We start from the raw sequence: 13,712 nt of genomic DNA on the forward strand, positions 1-13,712 counted from the left end.
AGCACAGCAAATCACTAACCAACTTCTGCAAAGAGAAGTAATACACATTTCATGGGCTGAATGACATTTGAATATAGCAGACCCAACTCATTCATGGAAAATAGTGGTAATATTTGTGCAATACTTGTTTGTAATACAAGTAAATGATGTAGTTATGACAGTCAACCACAGTATCTCTATATATTATAAAAATTCGTGATTTGTTGTCGTCAACCTACTTGTAGCCAACCAATTTGTCTTCAAGAAATGACGTCATCAATGTTACGTTACATTTGTTTACTCGGCATTGTTGTACCAACAATGTTATATATTATAATACAACACAACAATCAAATCGGTTGTTATAATAGAACAATGGTGAGTAAACAAATGGCTACAAATTGGTTATAATAGAACAACAATCAAATTGGTTGGTTATAATGGAACACAACAATGGTGAGTAAACAAATTGGTTGGTTATAATAGAACAACAATGGCGAGTAAACAAATGGCTACAAATTGGTTGGTTATAATAGAACACAACAATCCAATTGGTTGGTTATAATACAACACACGTCATCAAACAAACGTTTGTTTACTCAGCATTGTTGCGTATACCAACACAACAATGCCGAAGGGAGGGTTAGTTTAGTGTCTTACTCAAGATTTTAAGGTTGGTCAAGTGTTTTAACCCCCCATTCGAGGGGGGGGGGTTGCATTTTAAAAACTTGACCAACCCCCAAGGAGCTCTGAAAGGAGCGCTATGCTCTAGTTACCACAAAAATAATTGAACAAGAAAGCACAACCACTATTGTTTACATGTATTTATAATAGCTGGGAATTTTTGGTTGGGGTAAATTCTTCTATGGAATAGGAATGAGACAGGCAATACTCCTTTGTGCTGGCTTAACTTCTTTGTATCATGATTCATACTTCTTACTGGGGGGTTGGGGGGAGAAGATTATTGAATAGCTTAATTCCAGTATAGTACACTTCTTTTTGATGTTTACTCAGTTAAGTGTTTGGCACATGAAGGTTATATCTGTATCTTGTACTTATACTGTGAATATCTGAGTTTGTTTGAAATTCTTCCATGTTGTCCACCATAAATTATAATGAGAGCAAGAATTTGCTGGCTAGTTGGACAAATATTAAATTTCTTAAACAATTCCCTACATAAGGTTATCCTTTTAGTGGCTTCCATTATTGTAATGATTTTATTTTGAATGTAAAATGCTTTTTTGCTTTTTGTTGAGTACAGAACAGCCCACCTGTCTCTATAGCTATGTAGATATTGTGCTACACTACATGTTCAACTGCGATCATTCTGACAACTTTCAGCCAGTAACACAATGTCATCCCAATAAGTAACTCTGTTTATTTATCATTTAGTATACATATTAAATATAATGTTTTTGGTTCCCCTAACCTTATTCTTCCCATATGTTCTTAACTAAGTTATTGCTTGCAGGGGTTTTCAAAAATGTAACCTCTGAAAATAGCAAAGATGTGCCATACTTATTTCAATGTGTGAAATTACAGGTATTAATTCCTTGTTACTGAAGGGCTGAATATACTTATAGACCCTCAATTTTCAGTTATACTGTTTACGTAAAGCTCAAATACTGAAAACATTTGGATTTGCCTTTCTGTCTGTGCCATAAATAAATCAAGGTATATGCTGAAATCAGTGTCTAAATATTTAAAACACTAAAAAAAAGTGCCAGGAAGAAAGCCTATCCTGTCACATGCTATAAAGCAAGCATACCACTTAGGGGGCAGTAGCTTCACCAAGCTTGTCACTGCCAAGTCATCTCAATTCATCGTCAATACCCACCAGGCACCATCTGCACACCTGCCTAAGGCCTTCCTGACACCATCGATGGGAAACAAACACAAAATGAATGATTGAAAACCCATAGGATTTGAAGTTCTCACAGTAATAAGTATGAAGATGACTATCTTCTGGGTTGTAGCACCATGTAGTCTGATAGAAATTTACAAATCTTTCAGGGGTCCTTGCTGCCTCCATCATTAGGACAATGAATGAGTGGCCTTGATGGAGGTAGCAAGGACATCTGAAAAATTTGTAAACTTTTATCAGACTACATGGTGCTACAACCCAGAGACAGCAATATTCAATTAGCCACTTTTACATTCTGTAAAGTAGAGTAATAAGACATTGGCAGCTGACAGTTGAACGTGGGAATCAGTACTTAAATTTTTGGTAAGGAGAGAGAATTAGGAACATAGCTAAATTACATTAAGGTATAATGACATCAAAAGGAAGCCCAAACTTTCAGGAGACAACAATGAATCAGCCAGTGCTTGCAATGTGGTTGGCACACAAGAATAATATATATTATTAATCTGCTTCTTAATACTCAATAGTACACAGTACATTCTCAGTAATTATAAATGCTACAACACGAATAATTACCACAATGATGAATATTTGCACAGAGAATATGCCCAACCTGACAAGCTTTATCAAGATTCTACTTGATTAATGATTACAGCATTTTGCAAACAAGAAAATATTCTGAAACTATTGCATATTCTGCGTATCAGTGCTCAAATTGGAACTGGCATCAGAATCCATTTCTGATGCAGTAACAGGAAATAATGGAGTTTGTGGTTGGTTAGCGAAGTCCTCTGCAGGTGTCAACTTATCACTGACATAAGTACTCCAATGATGAATGACACACTTTACAGGAACCTTTTCTGTATTGTTTATTGTCACTGTAACCTCAAAAAATTTATTTTCCAACTCCATATTTGGACCACAAATTGGTTTTTCTGGCAACAAAATGGCATCATCTGGGACATGAATTCCAGCTTTCCGAAATGACATTCTTATATGCCAAGGTTCAATTGTCCAAGGAACATCCTTGTTCATTAATACTATTACATTCGTACATTGCAGAATGCTAATTGTTTTCAAAACAAATGGTGAACTATATTTAGGTTTGTAATCAACATCATCTTTGGAAAGAGAAAATTTCTCTATGTTTTCCGGTGATGCATATACAGCTAATCCAGGCAGTAACAGTTGATGATATGCAGCTTTTTGCTTCATAATTAAACGATCTCCACGATTTCCAAGGCCTGCTACGAAATCAGTCAATATAACCTCCAACTGTCTCTTTTTTCGTACATTTGTATCTTCTACAAGATCGTAAATAAAATGTCGTGCTCGCATTTTCCTTGTAGAAGGGTCACGGCCTTTCTTGACCAAGCCAGGTGGCCACCTGCGCTTCAAAATGAAAGTCGTCCGGAACTGCTGGTATACATTTTGGTGTGAAATGAACAACAGATGATTATCTGAATGCCTCAGCTGTATCACCGGCTTCAATAACTGTCTCCACATATTCGTACGCCCTCGTAGACTTAATTCTGTACAATCACAATGTAACCACGGAAAAGATACATAGATAGTACTATCCGGTCAAATTAACCTCTACAATAAGACACAGAAGACAAATCCGTCTCGTTCGCAGAATGTAGTTAAAATCGTAAACACCTCAATCAATATAAACACTAAACATACCACAAATAATATAAATGATTTACACCGGAAGTAGGAGGTAATGAAGGTAGCACTGAAGAAATGACGCATGCGCGATAGGCACATTCAGATGATGACTGGTGGTTACCGTAGGTCCATTGCACACAGCACGACATCGTAATTCACAACCGTAATAGACCTAACTAACTAACTAACTAACTAGATGGCTTACCGAACCCGAAGGTTCATCACCGAATTAACCAAAGCCCTCCACCGGACCCTGTCCTGGGCCAACAAAATCCAGTTTCCTTCAACTCCTATCTCCCATAGATCCCGCCTGAGATTATCCTCCCATCTACGTCTAGGTCTCCCCAGCGGTCTCTTCCCTTCAGGTTTCCCAACCAGTACCCGGTGCACACCTCTTGTCCCATCCATGCGCGCTACATGTTCCGCCCATCTCACTCTTCTCGACTTAATCACCCTCACAATACTGGGGGAGCAGTACAGATTTTTAAGCTCGTCATTGTGCAGTTTTCTCCACGCCCCATCGTCTTCCCTCTTAGGCCCAAATATCCTCCTCAACACCCGATTCTCAAACACCTGCAATCTGTGTTCCTCCCTCTGAGTGAGAGACCATGTTTCGCACCCATACAAAACAACAGGCAAGATTATTGTTTTGTATACTTTAATTTTCAGGTTCTTAGAAATCAGACGGGAAGACAAAATATTTTGGACTGAGAAGTAGCAAGCATTTCCGGAATTTAGTCTCCTCCTAACTTCCTCACAAGTATCATTTTGATTTGTTATTGTTGTTCCCAAATATTTGAACTTTGTAACCCTTTCAAAGGATTTATTAGCTACCCTAAGATAATTTTGCCCGCCTGTCTTCTGATGACGAGATACTAACATGTACTTAGTTTTTTCTGAATTTACTTCCAGCCCCACTTGTCTACCAGCCTCTAGTAAAACTTCTGCGTTCCTCTTTATTGTATTTATATCGTCCCCCAATAAATTAACATCATCAGCATATGCCAATAGCTGATGTGTCCCGTTCAATTGCAAACCCTCCTGCCTACCTTGGACCTTCCTGATGGCGTATTCTAGCGCAAAGTTAAAGAGCAAGGGAGACAAAGCATCTCCTTGTTTTAGACCGTTCTTGATGAGGAATGTCTCAGATACATATTTACCTACTCGAATTTTGCTGCAGGTTTCATTTAAGCACATTTTTATTAGACCCACTAGCTTCTTTGGTATACCAAATTCAATAAGAATATTATATAGCACTTCTCTCTTCACAGAGTCATAGGCTTTTTTGAAATCTATAAATAACTGATGTACAGTCCCACCGAACTCCCATTTTTTCTCTAGTATCTGACGAATGCAAAAGATCTGATCAATCGTTGATCTGTTTCGTCTGAACCCACACTGATGATCCCCAATAGTTTCATTCGCATATGGGGTTAATCTTGCCAAAAGAATGTTGGATAGAATTTTGTATGAGGTTGATAGCAGCGATATTCCTCGGTAATTACCACACTCAGTCTTGTCCCCCTTCTTATAAATAGGAATAATTATGGATTCCTTCCATTGATGTGGCATCTCTTCCTTATCCCAAATTAACTGAATAAGCTTATGGATCCTCATATGCAACCCTTTGCCACCTGCTTTAATTAATTCGGCCGGAATCTGATCAATTCCTGGAGATTTATAACTTTTCAACTTCCCAATGGCTAGTTCCACTTCATCTAAGCTAGGTTCTGGCACCAACAGTTCAGCTGTATGCATTTTAATCTGTCTAATATCACCAGTATTATGAACATTTAAGAGCTCGCTAAAGAAATTTTTCCACCTATTCACAATTTTTATTGGATCTGCAAGCAAATTGCCACTATCATCCTTTACCAAATTAGTCTGGGGTTGATATCCTTTCTTAAAGTTATTAATGCCTCTGTACAGGTCTCTGATGTTTTTTTCCTTATTATTTGTCTCAAGTTCAGCAATTTTGCCCTTCAGGTATTCCCTTTTCTTAGTCCTAAAGGTTCTACTAGCCTCACGTCTCACGTTACATAGATTATCCGCATTTGTTTTGTTTGGGTTCTGCAACCATTGAAATTTTGTTTGCTTCCTTCGATCTATTAATTTTGAACATTCTTCATCAAACCACGGTTTATTTTGCTTTCTCCTGTAGTATCCTAGTTTCTCTTTTGCTGAAATTTTGATGCAGTTTCTGACATTTTCCCACTCCCTGTTGATGTCCACACTTTCATTATCCTCATTTGTCTCTAAAATTTGAAACCTATTCGAAATTTCAACTTGATATTGTTCCTTTGCCTCTCCCTCACTTAATTTTTTCAAATCAAATCTTTCTGTGTCAAAATTTTGTTTAGTTCGTCTACTTACTGAAAGCCGCTCCCTCACTTTTGCTACCACCAGATAATGATCAGTGTCGCAATCTGCTCCTCTGAATGATCTCACATCAATTACATTTGTCTGCCTTCTCTTATCTACTAAAACATGATCTATTTGATTGTGTGTTCTGCCATCTGGGGAAGTCCAAGTGTATTTATGAACATCACGGTGTGGAAATTTTGTACTTTTTACAATTAAATCTTTTGACGTAGCGAAGGTCACTGCTCTGACGCCATTATCATTACTAAGTGCATGGAGACTCTCGCTGCCTATTGTGGGTTTGAAGACATCCTCCCTCCCAATTTTTGCATTGAAATCTCCTAGCAGAATTTTCATGTGATACTTGCCAAATGTATCAAATACTGATTCCAATTCTTCATAAAAGCTATCCTTGATATCATCGCTTTTGTCTTCAGTTGGGGCATGAACATTAAGGACAATGATGTCGCACCAACGTCCTTCCAAAATTACGTAAGACAACCTGTCACTAACAAATTCTACTCTCTTAACTGCTGCCCTAATTCTGCTATGAACAAAAAAACCCGTCCCTAGCTGATGATTGTCATTCCCCTTTCCATAGAAAAATGTAAAATTGTCCACTGGGATCGTGCCCTCCCCCTCCCATCGCACTTCCTGCACTGCCACTAAGTCTAACTTATAATTACCTAATTCCCTACACACTGATTTCAGTGCCCCAGCCCTATAGAGGCTCCTAATGTTCCAGGTACCAAATCTCATGTCCTTTTTCAATTGCCGTGGTCGTGCCAAAGAGTCCGTCCTGATCCGAGGCTTGGTTGATTTTTTCGTAACACATATTTTTTTTAAAGGTGAAAGGTTGTTAGCCCTACACCCAACCCCCAACCTGGAGGACCAGGGTATCACTCTTAGTCTAGCGCATCTCCTTAGACCTGTCCGGCTTGGGTGACCCTACCATGAGCCGAAGCTCAGGCCGGCATAGCCCTAAGGGTCATTTGAGCACGCAAGCCTCCTCACCCGGCAGATTGCCTTCGACAAGGTGGTGATACCTTCGAGAAGGACCGTAATAGACCTAAAATTCATATTTGTTGTCATATCCAGAAGTAGAATGACAACGAATTTCTGCAGCAAGCTTGAAATAGTTTCGTTAAAAAAAATTTACACAAACTTGTTCAGTAGTGTAATCTCACAATTGCATCTGCATAACTAAAATGACATAAAAACCAAACACGTAATTGAGCCAGAATTTCCTGCACTTTAATCGCGCCGAAATACGCCTGTCTGAGGATGCAGTCCGTATGTGACAAAACTACGATTTAAAGACCTTTAAAATAAAAGTAAGCTGGGGTCTTCAAAACCATAATTTTGGCCGCAGTTAAAAATGTTAAGCACCACAGCAAAGGTCTAGCAACAAGAGTGACCTCAACTCGAGGGTGACGGGGAGTTTGGGAGAATCTGTTACACGGGGTGAACCTGCTTCTGATATTTTTGTACCGTAGTACGTGATGATTGTTGGGCTGCATTTTAAGTGGTACAGTTTAAGCTCGCGGCGAGCGTAAGCATCAACAGCATGACCAACAACGCATGGCTGGGTGGAGTTGGCTAACAGTTCTTTTATCTGATCTGTTCTGCCTTGTTCCGGTGAATGGAGTCACTGGACCAAGAGACAGAGTTTTTTATTGTTCGTTTTTCAAAGCATTAGCTTTACGTGTTACTTCTTCGGTTCGGTTACTTCTTTATCAACACATTTCTGCCTTCTATTAGAAAATTTGCATAATATATTAACACAAATGGAACAGTCGTTCTTTTTGTAGTGATATCCTCCGTTGACCAGAAATGAATCTTTTTCCTCTTGGAGTTTCCTAATATATTATAAAGTTAAATTAGGATGGGGTGACATTTCAACATACTGAAATATCTGAAATGAATGTACTGTCGAAAATTTTTCTTACAGTTGCTCATGATACATCAGCCAACTGATTCTAAATCCCATGCAGCTTTTTACTGGTTGAGATGCGCTTGCTTGAGACGAGTTATTTCTGTGACGTATATACCAGTGTCAATCCAAGACTTTCTGTAATCAAGATTACTGGTTTGTAAACCGACATAACTTTGTGCAAGGAAATAGTTAATTATAATAACGTATTTCAAAGAAAATTCTCTGACTTTTTACGTGCCACATCAGTGCAGTATGCCGAAATTCTGGGATACCACGGCCTTAGTTACAAAAGTTCTATCCAAGGAAAGTATGTAACATATTTAAATGCAGCAGCTGATCAACGGTTTAAAATTCCACCTGCTGTATTTCAGTCGGTGTGTCGTGGCTTTATTTTTGTAGGGAGGAAATCCTGGCCCTTAGTTTTTTCCTTTTGCTGTCGTGATCTTTCACCACAGAACGTAATTAATACATGCTGGCTTACAAATACCGAGAACATTGTGAGGTTTGAAAGTTGTGATTAATACATATGCGATGATAAGGATGATGGTAACTGCTTTCGTGTTTTATGTGCTTCTACACCTTTTGATGACAGATGATACTTGCGAACATTGGATAAATAGGGGAAATGAGTCTGAAGATTGCTTCTGGGTTTTTGCGCCGTGTAGTATGGTAGATTTCTATTAACGTTTCAGAAGACATATGCCTCCGTCATCAGGGTGATGAATGTGCGAATCGAGTGGCACATTCATCGCCCTTTTTTCTTTGTGTTGTGTCTACGTCAAATTCTCCCCCAGTTTGAACAAAGAACTCCTCGAGAAAAGCTCCACGCTAAATGGAAACCAAATAAAGACGTCATTGGCTCACTACGGTCATTCACATACAAAACGAATATTGCTTTTGTAACTTACCTGGTGAAAGATACTGTACCACATAATTAATTGTAAGCAAAGGGCATAATCACTGACTGTACAACATGCAAATTACTTCTTAACATACACATTATGTGCAACTTATTCGAAATGTCGTAACTGTAGTTGCCCACCTTTCATTCATAACTCATAGAAGATAATATTCTGTTTTGGTGGCCAATGTACATATATTCATTAGACTGAAGTTTCATCTCAAGTCATCGAGTCTTGGAACTTTTTTAACCATGCAATCGATTATTGATGAAGTTTCCCAAATCTCTACAATAATTCTATGCATTGGGCACACGGACTTAAAGTCCGAGTTGTTTTTTGCGATTTCTGTACCAATAAGACGTCAGTTCGGCGGTGTAACTGGCCTGCATGTCTCCTACGGCTGCAGGATTTGTGCATGTTACAGTTACAGACAATCCCTAGACAGTTATGTCTGTATTTTTTGATACCGACCTCATAGAGCTTGGGCTATTGATAGAATCATTAAAAATAAATAAAGCCATATTCTTCCAAACTTCAGTTCTTAAACGAGAACTCATTGATGTACAATTGGTGATGGCTTCACGATTCTATACAGAGTGAATTAAATTGATGCAGAATCGTCAGCCATTGCTTGTCTAATTAGCAAACACGCTAGCGAAATTTGACATACTGTCATTCTTGCTACAATATAGGTTTCTATGGCAACATTGATCGATATCAATGTCGGACCTCTGGTGAGATATTCTGAAACTTCACATCGCAGGGAGAAGACCAACATGGCCGCATGTTAGTCTTGTATTTTCTTTAGTGTTTGCCAATGGTTTGAAAGGTTCAAAAGTACTCCAGGAAACAGTCTTTTTCATCTCAACTACGAAAGTAAAATTATCAAGAAAGTTGAAGTGAAACAGAATAGTTAATAGGTATGTATAATTGGGTATAATTTCATATTTCTTGTTGGAAGTACAACCGGTTCATCGTTTTGCATACGCTGTTTGGTGCCGCCCAAAGTTGTCTCGGTCATAATGATATATTTTAAGTGTTTTCTCTCTCCAGTTATCACCTATTGCAGTTGATTCCAGACGCAATGTTGCATCACCAGCATTCAATGGCGATGCCGGCCAACCAACACAGAGATGCCAGGTTTGTAATATTTTCCGTTTTGAATAGATATATAGACTGCCATATTTTGAAGACGATGTCATGTAATTTATCTGATGCGAACAGGCTTACCTGTTGAGAATTGTATTGTACATAAAAGTATTTCTTATTGTGTTGATGACTTTATAAACCCTACTTTAACACTTGATTGGTGATGTGGGTTAAATAATCTGTACAAAGTGGCAAATTTTGATAGTTAATAATATATTCTAGTATGATACATGATGAAATCGTCAAAATGTTTGAGAGTGAAGACCTACAGTGGGCGAACTTCGTTGTGTAACCCAGTGAGACTTCAGGTTCTCATGGCAGCAAGTATGAAGGTATCTGCCTTTTGGTTCATTGTGCTTTGTAGTCTGGTACAAGTTTTGTGACATTTCAGAGGTACTTGCTACTTCCATCATCAAGGTGATGATCAGCAAGTACCTCAAAAATGTTAGTAAATGTCTACCAAGCTATGTGGCATAACAACACAGGACAGCCGTCTTCAGCTGTAACCCACTTTGAAATCACCACATGCTTACTCGTGGTATAGACAAGAATGGCTGAGTCAAGAAAGTTGCATAATAGGTGACCTGCAGTCTTCCAGATTTCCATTGGACTAAATTTCCAGATATGAACTGTATTGAATGATTGGGGTAGGGAAGGAAATACAAGTGTACATAAATGAAATGTAACAAGGTACTGAGAATGGCAGAACACTGCAAGTCATATTCGCTTGACAAAATAAGATGTTATTGTGGTCACACAGGTATGTAATGTGTTATGGCTAAATAGTGGATTCCTGTGACATGCGGAATTTCAGACCTTCTGTGATATGACTGCAAATAATCCCATTTCTGAAAGTTTGTGACAATAGTTTGTAGATAGGGATTAGCTCTACCGATTGGGCGCAACAGAGTAGGTTTTGCCTGAAGATGGAGATAGACTCCCATCTCCCAAGCTTCGTGGTTTTATTGATTTTATTTAATCTTGGGCGATCGATAATGCCCAGAAAAGAGTTTGATTCTGCAAATAATCTATTTTATGTAAAACTAATTGTAATATGTTTGTGTAAATTAAGTACATCCAATTTTTTAACTGGACTTGCATTGCCACACATGCAGGGTACATATGAAATATTTTCACAAAATTCAACAATAGTAACTTGTGAATTGATTAACATTTTCATTCTGATGCAGAGCCCCGTACCCAAACATTGTGATGGTTTACATATCCTGATACATGAAATGTCACTTCTTCCAAAAACAGAAGTCTGCAAAAGGGTGTTATCTTTGGTTATTCTGTTCACATATCTACAGTAAAATCTGTTCTTTTTGTAAGACTTGAGGTTTTCACAGCGGTGAGTATGAAGATTTCCGTCTTCTGGGTTGTTGCGCTGTGTAGTCTGGTTGATGTTAACCAACGTTTCAGAGGTCATACTGCCTCCGTCATCACCCTGATGACGGAGGCAGTATGACCTCTGAAACGTTGGTTAACATCAACCAGACTACACAGCGCAACAACCCAGAAGACGGAAATCTGTTCTTTTTGGTTTGTCACTGCCTGCATAATTTGCACCATGTATGTTTAAGATGCCTGTGAAACACTTTGTGAATGCTTATGGTATCTGCAGTTTCCATGATGCATGGTGAGTTGATTTTGTAGGCATTAGTTGGAAAGCTTCCCTTATTGCCTCAAGCCGGGCTTTGGGTATGATTGGTCTTTTTGGTTGTGACATTTACACTTCTGTTTCCGTGAACTGATCATTTCACTGTTAAGTGTCATGTCAGGAAGGCAAATCTTGTCTACCATACACTCTCTTGAAGTTTCATTGCATCTGCATTGTTAACTTTGCTTCAATAAACCACTCCGTGCAATGCACCTCCTGTGCTGTCACCATTTTCAAACAAGTGAACGACAGTGCTGGCACATGATACTTAATACCAGCAGAAGTAAACTGTCACCTTTTTTGAATTTGTGATGGTGATCAGAATAAAAATATGTTCAGTTTACATGTTACTGTGTAATTTTGTGAAAGTATTTCGTGTACACGTATGTTTGAAAGTTTGTTTTGTTGCTTCTGTTATTGTGATATTAAGTCTTGTTTTTTTATTTTTTTGTATGGTACCTTGTTTCATATCCTGATTAACTGGGATCCATGGAACACTTAATTTAATCTGATCTTCCCAGTCTAATTTATGAGGTTGCTAGGTCTGTCCTTATTTAATTGTTATGTTTATTGTGGACATTGTGAGCTTACATTCGTACCTGGACATTAACAATAACTACTTATATAATTATAAAAATGAAAAAGATATATCAATGTTTAAATGATTTAGGGTATGTGAGTCTGGGTATTGTACCATATATGAATTACGTGGTACTTTCATCAATAATAAAATACGTTTTCCGTAGTTTGTATGCAGTCTCATCTGTAATGATATGCCCATTTTTATTAAAAAGGAATATTTATTTAAACATTTGATGTAAATACACTTTTTGATTAAAATGTGTACCTGAATTCTATTCAGATAGAAGAAAAAATTCTGTGTTCCTAGAAGTGATGGAGTTATTAGGGTTTTCTTTTTTATATAGGGAAAGACAGTCGATAGTATCAAAGGTCAGCTCTATCACTGCATAATGTGATTAGTTTGTATTTGATATGTGATTGACAGAAATTTGTGTTATTTCTGTTGTTGGCAGACCATAAATACTTATAACACAAGTTGACAGCAGGTGTCTGGAAGGCAGTCGGTAAGATACCGAATCTGTGATAAGGTCAAAATTAAGGAAGTTGGTATCATTCATTTAATAATATTTGTCTTTCCATCTGTTGTTTAAATACGTAAATACTCAAATATTAAACTCTGATATTGCCTTTTGTTTTGTATGTTTATAAAACTTTGTCTCTCAACCTAAGAGAAGGGCCTAAATTGAGGGTATTATGGAACTGGGTCCATAGGAGAATTTGCAAGGGAGGAACTAAAAGGATGGCGAAGAAATTGGCATGATGAGGAGCTCTGTAATTCATACTCTTAGACATATATTATTGAGTGATCAAATCAGGAAGGGTAGGATGGGTGGGGTATATAGTATGCATGGGAGAAATCAGAAATGCATACAAAATGTTGGTCAGAAACACTAAAGGAAAGAGACTATTTGGAAGAACTGGGCATAGATTGAAAGGTAATATTTAACTGGTCATAAAGAAATGGGGAAAGAGGGTGTGTGGCTCAGGTGAGGATTGTGGTCATTGTGATGTAAATTTGTCTTCTAAAAAGAGAAAAATTTGTTTATCTTACAATTTTTGCAAATTTGAAATGGCTTTCATGGAACTAGGGGCTGTTAAACTATTGAAATGTCTTTACAGTGTAAGCTTGCATATCTTATGCCACCATATTTGGTGTTTTATATACTTATCCTTGTAGCATAAGAACATTATAAACAAAATGAAAGTAACCAAACTCAGCTCACTCATCACAAAATTTGTATTTGTTGGAGAAATGTTAGACATAGTGGCTTTCTAATTGGTATACTAGCTTCTTAGTAGATGAGTGACAAAGGAAGAAGGCTAGTCCGTTGATGACAATGATTGTCATCATAAAAATCTTGGCTTGTTATGAACAGTCTTTGAAGAGTTAGCTGAAGAAGAATAGAGTTGTGTTTCTAGTAGGGCACGCTATACTGATGGCTGTACAGACTGACGAATGGGTAAACAGTATATAGAAATTTCCATCACAATCTTCCTATATGAATGTATGTGGTTGAGGCTTGTGATTGACAATCTTGGATGTCAACCATTCTGTAGTAGAGGCTCGCTGTACTGTGCTTGATGCTGTTGGTATGATCAAGTGCCCCA

General features: G+C 37.9%; 2 protein-coding genes across 7 annotated transcripts in view; one reads left to right on the top strand and one right to left on the bottom strand.

Moving 5' to 3' along the window:
• Positions 1 to 2,307: 2,307 nt before the first annotated feature.
• Positions 2,308 to 3,593, bottom strand: mRpL9 (mitochondrial ribosomal protein L9). The gene has a single exon (XM_022065534.2). The coding sequence runs from the start codon at positions 3,347 to 3,349 to the stop codon at positions 2,528 to 2,530; it is 822 nt and encodes a 273-aa protein (XP_021921226.1). The 5' UTR covers positions 3,350 to 3,593; the 3' UTR covers positions 2,308 to 2,527.
• A 5,863-nt stretch (positions 3,594 to 9,456) lies between these two features.
• The window catches only part of stau (double-stranded RNA-binding protein Staufen), an 81,648-nt gene continuing 77,392 nt past the window's right edge, over positions 9,457 to 13,712 (top strand). For all 6 annotated transcript variants that reach the window (XM_022065518.2, XM_022065519.2, XM_022065522.2 and 3 more), the window contains exons 1-2: positions 9,457 to 9,633; positions 9,767 to 9,853. In XM_022065518.2, coding sequence (XP_021921210.1) covers positions 9,798 to 9,853 — 56 coding nt within the window. In that variant the 5' untranslated portion in view covers positions 9,457 to 9,633; positions 9,767 to 9,797. The remainder of the gene's footprint in view (positions 9,634 to 9,766; positions 9,854 to 13,712) is intronic.

Source organism: Zootermopsis nevadensis, unplaced genomic scaffold, assembly GCF_977971745.1.
Source record: "Zootermopsis nevadensis isolate Lab colony 2312 unplaced genomic scaffold, Znev_1.0 Znev_ptg000002l, whole genome shotgun sequence".
NCBI lineage: Eukaryota > Metazoa > Arthropoda > Insecta > Blattodea > Termopsidae > Zootermopsis > Zootermopsis nevadensis.